This window comes from Tamandua tetradactyla, chromosome 5 (assembly GCF_023851605.1).
Source record: "Tamandua tetradactyla isolate mTamTet1 chromosome 5, mTamTet1.pri, whole genome shotgun sequence".
NCBI lineage: Eukaryota > Metazoa > Chordata > Mammalia > Pilosa > Myrmecophagidae > Tamandua > Tamandua tetradactyla.
In genome coordinates, this window is record NC_135331.1 from 108,085,411 (window position 1) to 108,108,102 (window position 22,692).

The 22,692-nt window shown below is 37.4% G+C and overlaps 1 protein-coding gene across 1 annotated transcript; it reads right to left on the minus strand.

The window, feature by feature from the left end:
* Positions 1–1,689: 1,689 nt before the first annotated feature.
* On the minus strand, positions 1,690–20,023 carry CRISP1 (cysteine rich secretory protein 1). The gene is made up of 7 exons (XM_077162047.1): positions 19,958–20,023; positions 17,904–18,035; positions 13,188–13,278; positions 10,463–10,605; positions 5,666–5,763; positions 4,343–4,431; positions 1,690–1,817 (listed from the first exon to the last, which is right to left on the minus strand). The coding sequence occupies exons 1-7, from the start codon at positions 20,021–20,023 to the stop codon at positions 1,690–1,692; spliced, it is 747 nt and encodes a 248-aa protein (XP_077018162.1).
* Positions 20,024–22,692: the final 2,669 nt, after the last annotated feature.

Genomic DNA, 22,692 nt, shown 5'->3' on the forward strand with positions numbered 1-22,692 from the left:
AAAGCACATTGCAGTATAAGGGCATCAACCTTGGCCAACATTACAATAGCCTTGAGGATTAGCTGGTTATTTCAGTTAGAAAATTTCTATTTTACCATGCAAAATTCAGGGCAGGTATTCAATCATCTCCAAACCGAGTGCTAACTGGGTTAGCTAAGATAAATCGTGACACTTGATAATCCAGCAATGAGTTAAGATCTGCTAATGAATGTTCATCTTTCATTTACTTTCTAGGAATAAAGTGTTACTATTTTGGTAAGGTTTTCTGTAATGTGTTCCAGATAGCAAATATTTCAGCTATGAAATGCCAGCCTATTTACAGTATCCCAGTGATGTGATCAATACTTTCCAGACATAAGTTATTCCCTGACAATAATAACTCAAAAGATTGCTAAAATCAATCAGATAGATCTAGCGTGCAGTTTATGAAAAAGAAATCAAAAGTTGTTCTCAAGTATTTACAGTTTGTCAGATGCCCACAGTCTATGTGGAAAGGCATCATGCCAAGGAAGCATCATTCTTGAATGGTCTTTATTCATGGAGTTTCACAGATTTTTGTACCCAAGGACTTGTGCCATCATATGATGCAGAGTGGGTGAGAGGCATACCCTTCTTTTGTAACATACCCTCCTATCTCTTTTATTCCAAACATCACATTGAAATGAGTAAGGAAATATAAGGGTAAGTGGAATTGGGGTATTTGGGCAAAAGCTCAAAAGGTTAAAATTCTGGCAATTATTTCTGTCTCTTATTTCACCCACTTCAGACTATTCAATACTCAATCTTCCATGCATTTTAAGTTAATAGGCTTTACTTGGGTTGTTCCACTGTCCCAAAATTACCACATTCTTTGCACCCTTAAATCTGAGGTTCCCATGCATAATCTTCATTCTACTCATGAAATTTTACTAACTCTAAAAACAGAAGCAATTCTATGCTCATGTGGCAGTAATAATATGCTAAGTATTTGTCTTCTGGAACTTATTTATTTCTAATATTATACTATATTGCTTATATATCTTCCACAATTTCTTTGAAATGAGGTAGACTATCTCCTCTGTATGTGCATTAGACCACCGTATGTAAACTGTGCTGAATATGTAATAAGTTAAATTAATGCCACACAATGTTTTTTATTCCTATTTCACTTATATATTTAGAAATGACAATGATATGTGATACATTTAAACCATCTCCAATTATGTAATGTTTACTTTGCTTTGTGGATGGATTGAATAATTAATTTGAAGTAGAAGTAAAATGAAAAAGTGAAGAAGTTATTGATGGATGTTAGTTGTGCAGGGAAGACTAATATGAAGGATTTAGGGTCATAGGGAAAGCAGGGGCATGAGTTTAACATTCTGCAACTAGCAAAGTTTTTATTGCAAGGATTCAGTTGTATCATCTACCAACCTAAGGACTATAAGTCATGATTTAAATATGAGGCCAATGTTGAACTTGACCTTCAACTCCAGCAGTAAGAAACAATAAAGCAATGTTAGCTCAGGCTGTTTCAGTGCTGGAAAGTATGAAATAAACTGATCTTCTTATTGATTAAAAAAATTTAGTATCTAGGACACAATTAAAGCCAAATGAAATCCAGTAACAGCTACTGTAGCAAAATAAGCTAAAAGAAATAATCCGGTTGACATCTCCTTATCTTTATAGCAAAATATAGGAATTAATGGGTTATTTTACCTGAGTCTTACACAGACAACTAGCTTTGCAGAGTAGTTCAACTGACTGGTGGCTACATCCGAGGATTTTTATTTGCTCCTTACAGTTAATGATTTCATCAGCGTAGGGGCAAGGGTTAGCTGAAATGAAATAATACTCATGGTTATAAAACATTGTCTCAAAATATCACAGTAATTGAAGAATGAGACCATCTTTGTAGAGATACATGCCCAAATTTTATGGTCAATAGCTAATTAAATGTGATTAGCATTAGTTAATCAAATCTGAGTGAGCAACAGGTGATGAGTGAAATGAGAGTAGTTATCAAAAGAAGATAAAATGGGGCAGTGCAATGGTGACTCAATGGCAGAATTCTTTCCTGCCAAGCCAGAGACCTGGGCTAGATTCCTGGTGCCTGCCAATGCAAAGTAAAAAAAAAACAGAAGAAGAAGATAAAATGTTACCTGATTTAAAACAGGTTTCTTTTGTCAGGATTTTTTTGGGGGGATGGAGGGTATGTTGGTTTGAAACTGTTGTGTACCCCAGGAAAGCCATGTTATTTAATCCTCATTCAACATTGCTGCTTGGGATCTTTTGATTAGGTGGTTTCCATGGAGATGCATCTCCACCCATCCAAGGTGGGATTGCTTACTGGAGTCCTTAAGAGGGAACATTTTGGATAACACATAGTTGACAGAGCCGACAAGAGACTCAAATATTTGGAGGTGCAGGACTCAGCAGAGGTCCCCTTACACCTTCCCTTGAGATGCTAAGTGAGCCAGAACCTGGAGAGAGCCAAGGGATGCCAAGAGATGAAACCTGGTCCTGGAGAAGCAAAGTGAGTAACCCCCACAAGAAACAGAGGCTGAAAGCAATGGAGCCGAGGAGCAAGGGACAAGCAGATGCCAGCCAGGTGCCTTCCAGATTGACAGAGGTGTTCCAGATGGCATCAGCCTTTCTTGGGTGAAAGTAACCTCTTATTGGTGCCTTAATTTGGACATTTTCACTGACTTAGAACTGTAAACTTGTAATGTAATAAATTCTCTTTTTAAAAGCTGGTATATTGCATTCTCGCAGCTTTAGCAAACCAAAACAGAGGGGTACATCTAAGATTGGCGATGAATCATCATTTCAATTATACTGTCATTTTGAAAGCATCAGTGCTATAAGGAATGTAAAATAAAGCAATGAAACTTTTATTCATTCATTGTAAGTAGTCTACTTATGTAATGTTTTATTATTAATGATTTAGACTTCGGTTTTGAATTATAAAAGTAATATATGCTCAATGTAAAAATGAAAAAATCCCATCTATTAAAGGCAAAAATCTCATATAATCTCTCTATCATAGATATTCTCAATTAGCAATGCAGCACCTTCTCAATTGGCTCTATCCCATGCACAGGCTCACCCATACATCCATGTACATCCATGTGCAGAAATGCACACAAAATTCTCCAGTGAATTTTAAGATACCCACCATATTTAAGTTGTGTAAATTGTGATGAAGGTTGTATAAACCTTACAAAAGTATTCTTTAGCCTGAATTTCCCTAAATGTCAACATTGAAAAATAGTATCTTTTTTTAAGATACCATTTATCTTCATATATCCATATTTTTATATGAAGTCAAATATAATTTTTTTTACTTAAATTAAGAATATGCACTATTAAGGCTGATGATTTTTATAATACATATATTCTCTTTCAATTATAAATTGCAGCCATGACATTAAGTTTATAACAATTTTATAAATTTTACACACTTCCTGTTTTACTTTTTACTGTTTCGTCAACATCTCTTTATGTTGTGATGGTTAATTTTAAGCATCAACTTGGCTAGGTAATGGTGTCCACTTGTCTAATCAAGCAAGCAATGGCCTTATGGTTACTGTGACATAGTTTCGTAAATGGATTTACATATTTGTTTGCTTTCCCAAAATATGCAAATAGAATGACCTGGTCATATGAAGGAAAATAAGTCTTCTGGCCTTCCAAGTATGAGAACTCTTGGATTTGGTATTTCTCCACAGACATTGAAAAAATTTCAAATAAAATTATCCTGCGGGATTAAGGAATTATGTTTTCATGGATTCCTAGTAAGAGGAATTCTAGCAGAATGAACATATAGTTGGTACCCATTTCGTTTATACCTCCCTTTAGCTAAGGTTTACTGAAGAATAAAAGGAAAGACTGTAAGGGAGCTGTGTGTGCATCAGAAAACACCTTCTGATATTTCAAAGGAAGCACTGAAGAAAATGGATCACTCATTAATAAATTGCATGTCATGAAAATTGTTTAGTTAGCCAGGGGAGTGGTGGATCAGCAAGCCACCTGAGGACATTGGTAAACTGAAAACAATATTCCTAATTTAGGGGCTGCTTAATAAGGGAGCCCAGAAACTTTTCAGAGAGCAGATGGTACACTTATAGTAACATTTTATCTGCAACACTAAACTTTTGGGTAGGAATTCATGTTCTAAGATCTAGGCATTCAAATTTCCATTGCAATGGATGAAATCAGCAACCTTCTTTGATCACTCTGGGACAGGTAAAAAGAAATAACATTGATCTTTCCTGGGGGAAGCATATTGTTAAATGCTTGATTTAAAGGACATACCCCAGATCAACAGTCAACTTTAAGCAAACTAAATTTGTTCACTTACTGCAAAGTCTATCTTCACAGGCATCTGGACAGTCTCCACATGGGAGTCCCATGTTATAAGGTGTAATAATTGTGTCAGGATCATTCCCCCTTAATGAAGAAAAAAGTAAAATTGGCTCATAAAAATTCATATTTGGAAAATGCATATACATATTTCCCCATTGTGTTCAGCCAATTTTAAAACAAACTGTACAAATCTACTTGTATAAAACAAGAATAATCTTCCAGATGGGTATAAGATTTCTAGACTTAAATAATGATAATTTTTCTTTTTAGCATGTGAGCAGCTAACTCAATGTCACAGAATTTTTGCAGACAATTTGTACCTCTGCCATGGGACATTTGGGCAGTCTGGTTTGAACTGGAAAGTGGGCCCTACAGCCATCTACCACAGGACAGCATTCTTCATTTATACACAGAAGGACTTGGTAAACCAGTACTAAAGAAGGCATGGTTCTTATCAATGTTAAGAAAAAAAGTTAAGTGATTTAAAAATTGAGATATTCTCATTTTATCTTGTACTATATGATGAGAACTTTTACAAACTTTGTACATATCAATGTCTTTAGTAGAAAAACATATTGTAGATAAAAGAAGTACATCAACGTGTATAAAACTAAAATGTTTATGGAAGAGGAAGTATTTAAGGCTTATGTGAAGCTTTTAAAAAGACTTCTCATGTGCAGTGGCCTAAGAACATAATGTGGATATCATTAAGGCATACACCAGATCTCATTGAAGCAATTAGATGATCTTTTCTAGGAATTATGATTATACCTGTGATAGAATCTGTAACATGAATATTTAATTTCTAAAGAGAAGACATATATCAATATTAGGACCAAAAAAACCAAAGTACAGGGAAGAACACTTGATTTTTAAAAGGTTTTTACCCTCTTGAGTTCTTGAACTGCTTCTTTGTTTTTGAAATAAATATCCTTGTTTCTTTGCTTAAGCTAGCTCAAGTTTATATCCCTTTAACTAATACCAACTTTAAGAGTCAATATTATATAGCAAGTTTCTGGTAAATAGTTCTGAATTTTTTCATTCTAGTAATGAAAAAAATAGTAAAAATCTGATATAAAGAAAAATATGAAGATAAATATATATCAAGGACATTTTGTCCCTAGTCCCTAAAGATCTCCTAATCTTTAGGAGAATTGAACCCGGGTCTCCTGCATGAAAGGGAAGCATTCTACCACTGAACCACCTGTGCACCCTTGAGTTATCTTTTTTAATGGTTTGAAGACTAGATCATGTTTCATATATTTACTTAGAGGGACATATTTATAAGCTGTGAGAAACCAAACTGTATAATACGTACTCATGGCAATAGTGACAAATGTAGAAATAGTAAGTTTTCTTTTTTCTGGAGCATAATGAAAAGCTACAACCAATGAGGTAAGAAGTGGCCCAAACAACCTGTAAAGATAGATTACTTTATTACAGATTTGATATTTTACTAAATGAATGAGCATCAATATTGTTATCTACAATTAAAAGTAAACATATGTTTGCTTTTAGGTTTGCTTTGAAAGGGTTTATAGGAAGTCACAGAAACAGAAAACTTTCCATGTGTCTAGATACACACACACATACACACACATACACACACACACACACACGGCTGGAACCAAGAGAAACCAGGCTTAGAAAATCAGGCTGACAGGGGAAAGTGACTTGATGATTGACATTTTCTCCATTGCTAATTTTTCTCTGGGAATATGTTGGGACTCTGACTATATGTCTTAGTAAAATTCCAGTGTTTTTTTTTTCCTCTGGGATATGAGAGCTAGATGGTGTGGGGGTGTAGGCTTCAAAAAAAGAGGTGATTATTTTGTAATGCATAAGCTGATGCTCAAAAGGGGCTTGAATGTTGCTATGGACTGTACATGGCTGTGTATGGGACTCATTTCCCAGATTATATTATCCAGCACATTCAGGGATGATCAGAACTCTGTCTCAACTATCCTTGATTCAGTGTTAGTGGAACTAGAAAATCTGTCCATAAATTCTCATTAGGAAACATAAGTGACTTCCTTTCATCCTAGTGCATTTTCTTCTTCTAGTCAAATCTGTTTGGTAAATCAGATGACATGAAGAAGGCTGCTTGGTGGTTATATAAAAATCAAAGTATGTAAGGAAATTTCTTATTGCTCAGAGAACAGGCATTGACTTTCAAGGCGAAGTAACACAAATTCCATTTCTATTGCTTTCTGACTGGGTGTTACTCAGCAGTTTGCTTTATGTGCCTACTTAATAATACTGTCCTCTTTGTCATGGGTGGGTGGTGGGAATTAAATAATGAAACATATAAGTGGCTCTCTACTCCCGCATGAACCTTGTTAGGTTTTATCTTGCTCAGCTAGTGCTGGAGACTTTGGTAGAGTCTCCCTATTCTTGCTCAGAGTACTTTTACTGTGCCTTATTTTGATAAAATGACTTGTCATGGTCAGGCTCATGTGTCAAGTTGGCCAAGTGGTGGTACCTGTTTGTCTGGTTGGGCAAGCGCTGGCCTGTCTGTTGCAATGAGGACATTTCATAGAATTAAATCATGATCACATCAGCTGCATCCACAGCTGATTCCATTTGTAATCAGCCAAGGGGAGTGTCTTCTGCAATGAGTGATGCTTAATCTAATCACTGAGAGCCTTTTAAGGAGGATTCAGAAGAGACAGGTTCTCTTCCTGCTTTGGCTGGTGAGCCTCTCCTGTGGAGTTTATCCAGACCATCCATGGGAATCGTCAGCTTCACAACCTGCCCTGTGGATTTTGGACTGTATGTTCCCACAATCATGTAAGACACTTTTATAAATTTTATATTTGCGAGTGTTCTCCGTTGGTTCTGTTTCCCTAGAGAACCCTAACTAATATACTCTTTATTAGTTATAAGGGAAATGCAAATCAAAACCACAATGAGATATCATCTCACACTTACAGGAATGACTGGTATTAAACAAACAGGAAACTACAAATGTTGGAGAGGATGTGGTGAAATTGGAACACTTATTCACTGATGATGGGAATGTATAATGGTACAGCACGCTCCTTGGGGACTGGGGAGAGCCTGGCTACCACCAGATGGAGGGGTTGAACATGTGTTCCCGGAAATGGCAGAGAACCCAGGTGTGGCCCCAATGCCTGAAAGGGTGGAGCTGAGAAAAAGGTGGTCTTCTCAATGTTCCCTGGGGTGGATTTAGAAAGAGACGGGCCACTGCGTAAGCCCTTGGAAAGGGTGGGACTGCCACTTTCTAAAGCTGAAGGATGAACGACTTTCAGACTTTGAAATCCAAGGTGTTTGCCCTGCAGGTTTTCCTCCCAGTTTCTCCCTATGGATCCTGTGACTGTCTCTCTTTTACATATTGGCATCAGATAACTTGTTTTGAGATTCATAGGTCCACAGCCAGAAGAGAAGTTTTTGTACTTTAACATTGTTTAAGGTGATGTGTATAATTGCCAAGTTGACAAGGGGTGGACATGTGGTAGTTAGATCCAGGTGTCAACTTGGCCAGGTGAAGGTGCCTAGTTCTATTGCTGTGGACATGAGCCAATGGCATGTGAACCTCATCTGTTGCTCATTACATCTGCAGTTGGTTAGGAGGGTGCCTGCTGCAATGAATGATGTTTGATTTAATGGCTGGTGCTTAAATGAGAGAGTGCAATGTAGCGCAGCCAAAGCAGCTCAGCATACCTCACCTCAGCACTCACAGCTCAGCCCAGTCCTTTGGAGATACAGAAAGAAATCACCCCAGGGAAAGCTGTTGGAACCCAGAGGCCTGGAAAGAAGGCCAGCAGAGATCACCCTGTGACTTCCTGCAGAAGGAAAAAACCTCAGCTGATAGTTAGCTGCCTTTCCTCTGAATAACTAATGAAATAAATCCCCTTTTATTAAAAGCCAATCCATCTCTGGTGTGTTGTATTCTAGCAGTTAGCAAACTAGAACATGTCTCATCTGTTTCTCAGAGGAAGACTTTCATTAGCTTCAATCTCCCTCAACAGCATATGGTTTACCTGATATGTACTAATGAGTACAGCCCTCCAGGCAAGAACTCTGCCACTGAGCCACCATTTACCACCCCCTTGTTCATTTTTATCTTAAAGAATTAAGAGGTAGGAATTGATATTAGAAATGTCTCTGAATTTTAGCTCTCCAGAGGATCACTTTATTTTTATCCTCTGATATTTTGGTTATATGAATAGATGGCCCAATGTTAAGTGATTGAGTCTATGGTTTTTAAATTTCTATCTTTGTCAGCTTTAAAAAATCATTACTAATCCGGTCTTCAAAGGGTTTGCCTTTACTGGGGGAAACAGCCATGTAAAGAAATACCGGAGAGGCAGCACTTCTGGAATGGGCGATTGGGGATCTCTGTAAACCCACAATCCATAGAAACAACTAAAATGCTGGTAAAAATTATCAAAATCAATTTAATTCTTTTAGAAATATATCCAAAGGCCCACAACAATCTGAGAAGCATTTATTCAAGAAAAACTGCTGAACCTCCAGAAGAGCAGCACCACTTGTGCCAATGTAGAAGCCCTGCTCCCATTTTCTCCCCCAGCTCCTCAGCAGCCTTGAGATCCTGCAGCCTCGCAGCCACAGTGCCTGTGGAAACTCGTAGCACTGCAGCCGCCAGAGTGGGCAGATCAGTCCTGGAGCATCTCAAAAAGTTTCATTCCCAGAGCACTGTCACTAAATGATCTGTTTCAGCTTTCCCTGGAAAAACCACAGGCACAGAATTGTGATGTCATTTGACCCATCTCGCAGCTTGCTTTGTGGTAAAAGCCATATCTGGAAGCATTCGTTAATAATGATCAGCAGCAGCAGTTGTTTAACACTGAAAATGCCTGGGGCTTCTTTACCATTTAGAGCAAACAAGAGCCTGACTAAACATGTAAAAAGGAAATGTGGAGCAAGAGGTCTTATAGGGAGGGATTTGAGAAGCCCTGAGGGGTTTTACTTCAGGGGACTTAGAAGGCTGCGCAGAAGCACAGGACTGTGCACAAACGTAGGGAAACCTGAAAACAGGTCAGTGCTGAGTAGGCTTTATTCTAAGCAGGTATTATTTCAGATTTTGTAAAATTGATCAGTGGACAAATATGGGTTTGAGCCTTAGAGGCTATAGCTGTTTTGCAACTTTTGAAGTTTTTTTTCCATGCTGTGTTTAAATCTTCTACCCAATTATCAATTCTTTAGTTTATATTTTAATGGAAAATATTCCACCTAATATATTCAAAGTCACTTTTTTGAAATTAACTCATTTGCCATACTGCAGTCCAGTGTTTTTGAAAGCATAAATCAGATCAGACCACTTCCCTGCTTAAAACTCTCTAGTGGCTTCCACTATGTTTAGAATAAAATGTAAAATTTTACACTAGCTAACAAGGCTCCAGTGATAGGACCTCACTCCTCTCTGGCCTCATCTCCTCCTTCTTTATTGTTTATTATTTTCTACTCCTCCTCTCCCACCCCATCTTTTCTCTGTCCTTAAACACACCTACATCTCTGACATTGGTTTCTAAATGCTATTTCCCACTAAAAGGAACCAGAACTCCTTGGAGAAATTAATCGTTTCTGTATAGGATAGGAAAAGTATGAGATGATACTGGAAAATCTTGACAAGTCTAAGGCCAAGAAGTACTCAGAGCCTAATGGAATCAAGGTAAAAGGATGCAGTAGATGGCTTGGAAATAGTTCCATTGGCCAAAGCAGGTCCAATGTGAGCATGCACATGACACAATGAATTAAAACAACTATCATCCATGAGTCCACGGTGAGTCAGAAAGAGAATCAGAGAGAGAGAAGGAGAGAATGCTAGTAAATTTAGAATTACTTAAATAGTCTACAAATATTGCATATTCAATTTACAGAAGAGATTGCTGCTCTGTGATTTTGTGACTTCTGAAAAATCAAATGAGTAAAGAAGGGAACTAATACATGTCAAGTGTCTTGTCTACATCATTTATCAGGGAAATCACATTTCTTTGGCTTCCAAATTATAAGAGGAACTCAGTGGCTCAAGTGTAAGTTTGCAATAAGATGGCCACTTATGACCGTTCATACATTTTTAACACTCGTAAGTCACTTAACCAATGTGTATATTCACCAGCACACAGGTTACCTGAGTATAATGATCAGTCAGTTCATCTTTTGGGAGCCATACTCCAAATGTGAAGTATTTAGACTCATTATACCAGAGTCCAATCACATCTGACCATGATATAGGATAAGATGTCCATTGCAAATTTTCTCCACAAAAGCCACCTGAAAGGAGAAAAAGGGGCTGAATTATTCTGCAAATTTGGGGATATTGTACAAAGAAATTTCACTTCATGTTAATTTAATAATTGCTTCCCTAGTCAGATTACCCAGTCTAATTTGAGGTGGTAAACTTATATTTCTTTTTGATGAATTAACATATGGTGCTCATGTTTGGTGAGAGGTCAAGAGTAGATGATGTGCAAGGTTTTAAATCAGATCAACTGACATTTCAGTCTCTGCCACTTCCAAGTTGATGGACAAGAATGATACCAAATAGAGTAGCCTCTGAGTTGGAACAGCGCCCACAGAGGCATCCATCATGCAAACACCTTGAAATAACTGTATGTTCATTTGGTCATCATTTGGTATTGTGGGTTCTTGATAGAGCATGGCATTCAGAAGTGACCTGCATCTCTCTGGAGTATGGAAGACCCACGTAGCTAATTCATCTCTACCAGCCCCCACATTCTCTCCCGGTCCCACAACCTCACAGCCCTATACCGGTCCAACCACTCCTCTTCTAACCTCCCCCCCCCATCTCGGATTCTGACAGTAGACTGCCCATGCCGTCTAATTCAGGCTTGGTCCCCCACATGTTTCCACATCAAGTCTGGTAGTCTTCCTAGCAATCATGCCTAGTTTAATCATGTAACAATCATACATAGAAGCTAGTGATGGGTGAATGGTTAGCTAATGAGATTGAACTCCAATGTAAGGGAATAGATAGGAGTGAAGGCAGTTCTCTAGTGGGTTTATAAGTGATAGTACCACATTGAAGATGAAAAAAAAATCAACCACACCTACCTTCCCCTTCACAGTGTATTGTGTCTTTCCTCTCAGAAAACCACACCCCCTTCTAAACTTGTCATGTAAAGAAAATTGATGGGGCTTCGGAAAACTGCCTAAAATGTATTAATCTCTTATACTTAATACATCAGTCATCAGCCATATTGAACTCAGGTTAAAGTGTTCCTTCTCTATGGTAGGCAATATAGGTTTTCATTTACCGGGGCCATCGTTTCTTCTCCACTTCAGGAGAAGATGCATTTAAATAAGTTCAAAGCCTGGGGTGAGAACCTACTGGTACAAGAGATTGTGGAGAGAAAAGAGACAGCAAAAACATTAAATATCAGAGGCTTTATTTCCTGCCCTAATTGTTTATCCTGTTTCATCAGTGCCCATAATCAATGGGAGTGGTAAGCCTTTAGAAATATTTAGAAAGGTGTAAGGAAGAGTAGGAAATTGAGGCTACTGTATGTTTCCTTGGCAGAATCAGTGGGAGCCACCAAACTCTGAGAAATGCCTGTGTTAGGGATTTAGCAACTACTGGGACTTGAAGTCTGTGGGTATGGTGCTGGTATCTTCAAAGCTTCCATATGCCCCAGGAATGGGACACAAGGTTGCTAAGTCTGTTGAAGAAGAGGAAATCTAAGAGAACAGTATTTTACCTAAAGAGACTAGTTTTAAAAAGGATCTTTTAAAAATACTATTTTCACTGGACTGCATTTATTGCTGTGTACAAATTTATTTTTGATTTTTTTGTGTGTATGTGTTTGCTTTTTAATTTTGTTTTTGACACTGCACAGCAAGTCAGACCAATTAGGAAGACCAGCTCAATTCGGGAGAAATAAAAGCGTCAATATCTTCCTTCTACTTTTCAGAGTACTGTGAGCAATTTTGTGGCTGAGGAAATCTGTCTTGTTGATGGTGCTATGTTCTGTTGCCCTACTGTTGCTTGTAAATATAGAACCCCAATCCTCTAGACTCCTACACCTAAGTTCCTTTCTAAAGTTCTTTACCTGTTCCTTTTTCTTGTTATACATATGTTTAAAGTGGGTAAATGGTGAAGTGGAGAGATCATATATATGATTATATAAACCAGTAAATTTGAGATATAAAAAAAATGTTGGCAAGTGACATATGCTAAAGCACACAATATAGGAAATTTCTTTTGTGGTAAGGGCTTTGGAGAATGACTAAAATAGCTTTGCTTCATCTAATTTGCTTGCTGAAAAATTATTCAATAAGGATATAGAGTGTGTTCTAAGGTGCCTAATCTGTAGATATGGAAGTTACATTAGTAAATTTTATTATGTTGTAATAAAAATTAGAGAATCTCACAGATGTTATTAGTGTCACTTGCTTAGGAATTTCTAATGGCTTTTCTGGAAATTGGCAGTGAGCTCCCTAACTTATATGGTCATCATATTTCCACGATATGGACTCATTTTTGAGCAGCTAAAATTGTTCTTATGCGTAGCTACATAGAATTGCATATAAGTCATTTCACAACTGTATTAGCATTCAAAGACTTGCTGTCTAACAGCCTATCCAGTCACCAGTGGATTTTTGTAACATTGAATTCTTTGAAACTTCTCTCCTGATGACGTACATTGGAACCTGAAAAATTGAATATCCAAATTTAAGAAATTAATAAGACTAAAACAATTATTAGGCTACAATTCAGGGTCACGTGTGGGCAAATGCAAATACAGACTAGTTGACTTAACTCACCCTTCCCAGGTTACTTAATAACTCCTGGGAATATTTGAGCACACAGGTGAGTCATAGAGACATATACCTACTTGTAATTCGTCTCTCAAGTGGGTTGCTCTCTGTTGGATCACATTGCAATGCCAAATTTTTGGCGTTTAGTGCAGCATGTTCACTCCAACTCTACAATGAGAGAGTAAAAACCACATGATCCTTTTAATGTTTCCTTAATATGATTTATTGTTTCTGAAAGTGCAAGGTGAGAGACATCTTCATTTTTGTAAGCTGAACATTTAAATAATAATATTACTCTTAAACATTCCAGATGGAAGAGGAAGACAAATATTCCAATTTAATGTGGTTAGAACTTGAAGTCACAAAATAGAATTTGATAATGAGGATTACATATAGCTACTCTTAGTAATCAAGAGTTTAAATAAATATTTGGGTAACACAAAACAGAGTTAGAAATCCACCCCAGTCATTTATTAGCAGTTTTTCCATGGACTCAAACTTTAATCTCTTCAAATATTGATTTCTTTATCTGCAAGATGTGAACCATAATTCACACTCAAAAGTTTGTTCAAAATTTCAGTGAAAATCCATGCACTACCATTACCATTTACTAAATCTTACACTACATGCTCAATAAATAAATGATACCTATGATTAGAGGCAAGTACAAGGTCTGGCATCTTAATTTAAAATTGTGAATAAAAAAATAGTTAACACCATGTACCAGTATCTATTCTAACTCTGAATATAATTTTCCTCACTTTATCCTCACTACAACTCCACAAGATAGATAAAATCGTTATCCCCAATTTGTAAATGAGTAAACTGAGGCACAGAGATGTTAAAGAATTTTTCAGGGTTACACAATCAGGAAGTGGCAAAACAGGATTTGAAATCAGTTAGTCTGGCTCCAGAGTGTGTATACTTAATTGTCAATGTGTGCCAGTTGTGCTGAATTGAAACATTTTATCAGGCACATCTCAGCAACAGCTTTGTTCCAGGTGAAAGGGAAAGGTAGAACTTATTTTTTAGCAGATAGGAGCCTGCGTGACAAATGATTTCTCTAACATTCATCCTGTTATTCTGTATGTACATTCACTTAAAAGACTACCACTGTGTTGCTCAGATGTGGCCTCTCTCTCTCCAGCCAACAGAACAAGCAAACTCACCCCCCTCCCCCTGTCTACGTGGGACATGACTCCCAGGGGTGTGGACCTTCCTGGCAATGTGGGACAGAAATCCTAGAATGAGCTGAGACTCAGCATCAAGGGATTGAGAAAAACTCTAGAATGAGCTGAGACCCAGCATCAAGGGATTGAGAAAACCTTCTCGACTAAAAGGGGGAAGAGTGAAATGAGACAAAGTGTCAATGGCTGAGAGATTCCAAACAGAGTCAAGAGGCTATCCTGGAGGTTACTCTTATATATTAAGTAGATATCACCTTGTCATCCAAAATGGAATGGAGAGGCTGGAGGGAACTTCCTGAAAATGTAGAGCTGTGTTCCAGTAGCCATGTTTCTTGATGATGATTGAACAATGATATAGCTTTCACAATGTGACTGTGTGATTGTGAAAACCTTGTGTCTGATGCTCCTTTTATCTACCTTGTCAACAGATGAGTAGAACATATGGAATAAAGATAAATAATAGGGGGAACAAATGTTAAAATAAATTTAGTTTGAAGTGTTAGTGATCAATGAAAGGGAGGGGTAAGGGGTATGGTAGGTATAATTTTTTTTTCTGTTTTCGTTTTCTTTTTCTGTTGTCTTTTTATTTCTTTTTCTGAGTTGATGCAAATGTTCTAAGAAATGATCATGATGATGAATATGCAAAAAAAATTTGTGCATTTGTTGTTTACAATTAAAATGTTAAAAAAAAAAGACTGCCATTGTATCTGCATACAGCACATTACCAACAAAAGTTGGGGGGTTTGTTCTTATCATGGGCTTTTATGTAAAGCATTAGCTACTCGATAGAAGACATACATTTAGGATGACACTCAGATTTTCAGTAATGTTCCTGGTGCAGAGATTTAACTGTTACAATATATGCATATGCTGCCATCTTGTGGAGAATTCTCAGAATTACCCTTCAAATTGATGCGTTTACTAAGCTATAAAATGAATTAGGGAGTCTGTCATTTCTAAACAGGAGCATTTCATTTCCAAAATAGCTCATTAGCTTAGCACACAGTAAAAAATATATTTTTGGAGTTTCTTACTGTTTCATGCCCTAGAAATGCATTTTGTCATAGCTATGTCTAACTGAAGTAGGAATGCTGATAGAACACATTTCATTGGGCCCAATATTCCTGCAGTGGGAATATCATTGCATTCATTCTTAAAGAAACCTTGCCTAGTGTGACCAATCACTAAATTCTTAGGAAATATTGGAATTTATCTGGCAAAATAACAGCTAGCACCTTGTAGTAGATGCTGTGATGCATTACCCAGGTCCCTTTCTGGATTGACAGACTTAGTTCCCCAGCAGCTGCGAGTCCCGCCCACAGACAGCTCTTACTGTCTGCCCTCTCTAGGAATTGTCCTTATCCAAGGGCATATCCCCTTCCCAAGACAATCCCTCATCCAAGAGGTGGTAGATGTGGGGAGCCACTTTCCTCAGAACTGTTCAGAAGGACCAGCCCAGGTGTATAGCTTCCTATGGGATTCTGTGCCCTGTCTTACTTTTCTCCCTACTTGCACAGGTAGTTATAAGTCTGGAGGTCATTCCCTGAGAAATATTCTGTATGCTAATCTCCATCTCGGTGTGCTTATTGGAGCAACATACCTGCAACACCCATTATTCTCAGTTTGCAATTCAAGGAGCCTACCCAGGACATTACTTTTCATTAACATTGGTTAAAGGCCCCTCCCCTTTTTGTGATTCATCCATGATTAAGAGCAACAAGTAAGTATTCATTGTTGTTGCACCAAGTCCAAGCTATCAGTTGTTCTATTTCATATGTTCCTGACATTATTATTTTTTTTTTCCTTTTCTGGAATATCTCCACCTGGCAGAAGGGTTTGCCTATTTAGTCCTACTGTCCCTTCAATTTGCTGCTGCTAATTCTAACAGTTCCTCTCTATAAATGTCCTATACATGGTTTATGGAACAGCTCAACTCTCATATTTCCTTTGAAATGTTGTTCACTTTTACTGGTACACTTAAAATTTGTTAACTTGTTGATCTCTCATACAGGTATACCATGGCAATTGAATATATATTCATTCTTATATTATTTTCTAATATTTTATTTGTATTGTCCTTAAGTCTCCAATAATGCCTCTGAAATCAGAGGCAATTATAAGGCAATAATCTAAGTGCTGGAGAAAATAGATCTTTCATGAGCTGCGAGGGACCTGGAAAATAGATCTGCTGGTGTTTATTTACTGACAACATACTTCACTTAGAATCAGACCAGGGTCTTCGCTTCTGAACTACTACTCAATGAAGACAGCTGTGCAATGCCTTACACGATTCATTAAACAATATTTATTCTGTAATCTCTTTGGCATCTAGACACACTTGTTTTCTCTTCTGAAAAATACGTGGTTTGAACTCTGTGTGCCCCGAGCGAGGTGAGTGGTTGAGATCAGGACCCCTGCAGCCAGCCCATGTGCACTTGAATCTGGGCTCCAGCACTTAGAGCTTGGATAAGTTACCTGTTTTCCCTGCAGCTCAGTGTCATCGATGTATGGTGGAGGATGGCAGTATCGCTTGCATCACAGGATTATGGGAGGATGAAATGAGTTGATGTAATAAGGTACCTGAAGAGTGCCTGTCAACAGTCAGCACCTCCTGCATGCTAGCCGCAAGAGTGTCTGTGGGGTATCTGTTGATTTTAATTCTTTTGTTCAAGTAACATTTTGGATTCTATGATGACCAAAAGGTCATCATATCAATATCATTTTTCTGTTTACTTGCTTTTTCTTCTGCCTCACGTGAATGTGGGTTAGCATCACCCCCTAGGACTTGTACTAGTTCAAACTCTCATTACCCTAAACTAGTCCAGGATTTAAGGAACCAGGGCAAGGAAGCCCAGAAACCTGAGTGATACTGTTGTGAGACGATAAATCTGAGACTAACCACCTGATAAGCCTGGTAGTTCTATAAATGTGTTCTGCAGCATAGCACCCAGTCAGCTTAAATATCAGGTTTATAGTGGAAAGACAATGTGTCTCTCCTTTCATGAGCTGCGAGGGACCTGGAAAATAGATCTTTCATGAGCTGCGAGGGACCTGGAAAATAGATCTGCTGGTGTTTATTTACTGACAACATACTTCACTTAGAATCAGACCAGGGTCTTCGCTTCTGAACTACTGCTCAATGAAGACAGCTGTGCAATGCCTTACACGATTCATTAAACAGTGTATTATATTGAGTAACAACATCAGCATCATCCGGGAGCATATTAGAAATGCAAGCTCTTGGGTCCCTCCCCAAACCTCCTGAATCAGGATCTCTGAGGGTAGGGCCCAGGAATCTGTGCATTATGAAGTTTTCTAGGTGATTCTTAAACACACTGAAGTTTGAGAAGCACCACCCTAGGGTACATTAAGATTGCAGCTAGTGTGCCTGGGTCAGAATTTTTGCTCTGTCATCGACTGACTATATGGTCTGGTAAAAAGTTGCTTAACTTTTCTGTGCCTCAGTTTCTTCTTCGGCTGCATCATGGGCTTGTTTGTGAAGATCCAGCAAGTTAGTATATTGAGAGTGCGTAGTACTTAGTAAGAACTCAGCTAAAATCATTATCGTTGCCAACATAATTGTAGCTGTTGTTGCGTTAATCTTACCATCTTCAGCATGTTGCTGGCTTGTGGAATTACTTTTTTCCTGAAGCTGTTATGTACAGAGACAATTTCTTCCTGGACTTTTGCTGATTCGGTGGAGAGTGTCCTATATGGGATGCTATCACCTGGTTTTGCCTGTCATGAGAAATTACTAATTAGTGTTATTTCCTTTAAACAGAAAACATCACATAAAATGTATTATTTGCAGACCTGTAGGTAATTATATTTTTGTAGTTTAAAGTAGATAAACAGTCATATGTAGCATTTATTTTTATTTTTATAGCATTTTTAAATCGATGATTTCTCACTATATTAATCTCCTTTTCTCCAGTGCTGATTTCCAGAATTTCTGAATGTCAATCTGGCATTATAACACTATTTATAGAACAGCACCCTGGATATTCTGTAATTGGGATTTTTTAAGTTTATGATTGATACTTTGGGCCATATTGAAGCACCCATTATTGGGTACAAAAGATGGTTTGATATCTCACCTTTTACTGGCTGACTTCCCTTCCTCGGCTCATTCCCTACTTCCCTACAAGTTTTTTCCTCACCTTCCCAAGAGACTGTTTGCTCTTGAATCTTTACCTAAAGGTATGTGTCTGGGAGAAGCTATTGTAGTTACCTAGGCTGCTCAAGCAAATACTATGAAATGGGTTCAACTTAAACAATGGGAATTTATTCACGCATGGTCTTGAGATAGGGAAAATGACCAAATCAAGACATCATCAAGAAGGTGCTTTCTCCCCAAAGACTATGGCATTCTGGGGCTGGCTGCTGGTGATCCTTTGTCCTTAGTTTGTCACAGGGCAAGGTATATGGTGGCATCCCTCCCTTCTTCTCTGGGCTCTATTGAACTTCAACTTCTGGCTGCTTCTCCTATGACTGTCTCATTATTCTCTGAATTTCATTCTTTTATAAAGGATCCCACAATATGATTAAGACCCATCCTGATAGAGGCAGATCACACCTAAACTAATGTAGCCTCATCAAATGGTCCTACTTATAATGGATTCACACCCACAGCAGTGGATTAAATTTAAAAACATGTTTTTCTGTGGTACATACAACTTCAAACCACCACAGAAGCAAAACTAAGCAATTTATTATTGAATACAAAACCTCCAGAGTGTCATTAACTCAGAGTCTACATCTTCACATTTTTGCCCTATTAATTAACTGCTATAAGGAATAGCTATGTATATAAGTGAGTATGCATAAGATATCACATATACTTCAAGTCTTTTAAAAAATGTGGCAAAAGTAATGCAGTATAATATGATTGGTATCTATTCCTTCCTCAACTGACAAGACTTCCTTAACTTAGCACAGTTTCTAAATGGATAGGATCCCTTAGCATACTTACTCAAATATGGAAGCAGTTATTATCATGTATTTTATATGGATAGTTTAGTTTATAGGGTAAGGGCACAGATACTGAATCCAGGAGTCTCCTCTAGTGATTGTCCCTATGGACATCATTTCCCCCCTCAGCTGCATACATAGGAAATGCCACTTTTCCTTTTCAGAGTGCTATTAGCTCTGGTCTAGATGAGAGAAAAGGTTGGGGACTCCCTACCATTTCCAGATTAAATTTCTTCTTTCTCTTCTAAAAACCCCTGACCCATTGAAACTCAAGGACATTCTACTCTACAACATGCTCCCCGAACATCACCTTGTTTCATTCAAAGAAATAGGGTCTCCGGAAACAAATGCATTCTGTTCACCACAAGTTTTGCAGTCTGTTTAAGAAACTTTAAGGCTCACATAGATGATTGCAACCCTCTCATGTCTCAAGTACTTATTTAATTATAATTAATACCGCTGCATTTTATACTTGAAAGCTGTTAAAATGAGAAGTTTTGTGTTGTATATATGTATATATGTTAGCATAAAAAATTAAATACAATTAGGATAGTACTTGCCTAATACAGCCATTAAGAGAACTTGAGTGAGTACTGTGCATAGTGTCCTCATTGCCTATAAGATAGTGAATCTATTTAAGAATTATCTCTTATCTTTATCTAAAAGGAATTATCACAATCTTCACATACTCTTATGACCAAGACAGGCAGGAAGCCAATAGCAGCAGCCCAAAGCAAGACTTGTTTCCCATCCATCCCTAAAAGGAAAAGCAACAAAAGTTTAGATTATTTCAGCTTAGGGATAATGTTTTGTGATAAGCCTTTTTTGACCCACGTTTATGTTCTTGCATTTTCTATAAAAAGAGACTGGCAAGCCAAAAATGGTTTAATATATTAGTTATTATATCCAGAGAGGAATGCAGAACTGTGAAAGGTAGACTAATGGCCTTCAAAGACGTCCAGGTCCTAATATCTGTAACCTTTGAATATGTGACATTATATGCCATATAGGAATTAAGATCCCAAGTAGAATTACAGTTGTTAGTCAGCCTTTAAATGAGGAGATTATCCTGGATTATCTGGGCTACTCCAGGGTCCTTAGATGTAGAAAAGGGAGGCAGGAAAATCAACATCAGGGTGATGCAGCATGAAGACTTGCCAGCCACTGCTGGTACTGAAGGTAGGGGAAGAGTCCATGAGCCAAGGAATGCAAGCAGCCTGTAGAACTGGAAAAGACGTGAAACATATTCTTCCCTCCAGTCTCCAGAAGGAATGCAGACCTTGCCATGAGTTTGATTTTAGCCCAGTGAAAACTATTTTGGATTTCTGACCTCCAGAAATATAAGATAATAAATTTGTATTATTTTAAGTCACCAAGTTTGTGGCAATTTATTACAGCAACAATAAAAAATTAACATAAGGACACAAATTCATATAAGAGTATGAGTTTAGGTTTGAATTCTCTAACTTCCTATTTTTCCTCTTTTGTCCCCTCCAAACTGCACAATACCCTCTCATATTAATATTTACAATAATACAGTAATATAGATATGAATCATGCATCTCATTCTCTTACTGGATTCTCATAATAATCCAGTAATATAGGTAATTTTACCCCCTCCCAGTTAATTGAGGAAACCAAAAAATAAAAAGGATATTCTGAAATATAGTAGACTGATAAAGACACACACATTAACTTATACCCACACACATGTACATACTACATATATACTAAAAAAACAATATTTATACTCAAAACACACACTGTTTATGTCTATACATACACATATGTATAGATTTATATAGTGTGTATGCAATTAAAATACTAGTGTACTGTCTGAGTTCCTATTATCTATGGCATTAATAAATTTATCAATTCTCTGGAAATCAGCTTTATCAGGTTTGTAATAAAGTAAAAAAATGTTGGATGACTTTCAAAATTATATGATGACATGAGATAACCATCTCCTTAGAAAGGGTTAACTACTGTTACTTTCAGAATGTTGCAGTCTGCTTAATAGACTTCAGATCCAAAGGGTACTTTAAAGCATACTATATAGCCTGTAAACGGATTTTAATTCTGATAGGATGCCTTTGAAAACACATAATATTGCCTATATTATTGGAGTTATCTAAATAAGATCTGGATATTTTATTTGCAGATGTAATAGCTTTCTTATATCTGACCCAAATGGGTGAAAAATCATTGCCTTATAAGTATGCATAGGGAATGGGTTCCACTGTTGTGTATGTAGATCATTTAATGCCAAAATGCGTATCCTGCTCAAGAATTGTATATCCTGCTCAAAAACCACAGAACACTTAACTTCTTGAGAATGATTATGCAGAGACAATTGATGTCAGTTCAGATTGTGGTTACCTTATATGTTTTGCCTTTCCAAAAAAAATTAAGTTATTCAAAGTTTAGAGCAAGTAAAAGTGCTAAGACAGAACTTAGAATTTTGATACCAACTTTTGGTTTGGGGGGTCTGTGAACAGGCAGAATGTGCATTCCCAACCTGAAGCTCCACGGAGAATAAAGACAACAAGGAAATCAGGAGATTCATCTTTGTTTGCTTAAGGTTCAAATCCTACTTAGGATAACTGGATCAAAAATGCAGGTAGAGATTAATACTTTGACATCTTATAGGTTAAACATTTGAGAATAATGATTATATAGGAAATTATGAAGTTAACCCTACTGCTCCAGAATTATTGTAAGAGGACAGACTTTGGTCTCTGGGAGAGTTTTAAGGGATGCAGCTCAAAATTGGGAGTCCGGAGGTGGTGCTGAAGTGGTGGAAAATGGCAGGCAATAAGTGGAGGTTTTGACAGCAGAATCCTACAGGGATACGTACATAGGAATTCAAATAGGAGAACATGACTCAGAGCTTGAATAGAAATCATTGGGGAATGGAAGATAAAAGTAGTACAGTTTAAAGGATTCTGGGGACACAAACTGAGACTTATTTACTATAGAATGGAGAGGAAAAAAAAGTTTTAGGATTTAGAAGCAGGAATAAGTTTTATTCTCTTTGCCAGACTATTTTTGACAAAGGATTGGTAACAGGACATGAACCAAGGCTAAACCTACAGGATGGGCTAAATCATCTTCCTTTAGCTGAAGAACTGCCCATCTAGGAACTAAGAATGCCATTTGAGCCAAAGAATTATTGTTGCTTGAACTCATACAAAAGGAGGTGAACAGAAGTATTCCAAAAGCAGAAACCAAAGCATTATCTCATTGGTTTTAAGATCAATACATTGACATAATCATTTTATACACAAAGACAATTTTAAACTGATACTCAAAATATTTTTAGATAATACCAGAAACTTGATAGACCTACTGTTTAAATTTGTTTTTCTTCCATTTCATTTTTCAATTATATTTCTTACTGACTTATAAACATAACATGGACATT

What these genes read in the sequence shown, in the direction of transcription:
- CRISP1 (XM_077162047.1), bottom strand. Translation starts at nt 20,023, where the DNA reads ATGGATGGGAAACAAGTCTTGCTTTGGGCTGCTGCTATTGGCTTCCTG. An exon ending in CCAGCAACATGCTGAAGATG is followed by an intron (nt 13,279 to 17,903) that starts GTAAGATTAACG and finishes CTCTCATTGTAG; the next exon opens with AGTTGGAGTGAACATGCTGC. An exon ending in TGACTGATCATTATACTCAG is followed by an intron (nt 5,764 to 10,462) that starts GTAACCTGTGTG and finishes CTATCTTTACAG; the next exon opens with GTTGTTTGGGCCACTTCTTA.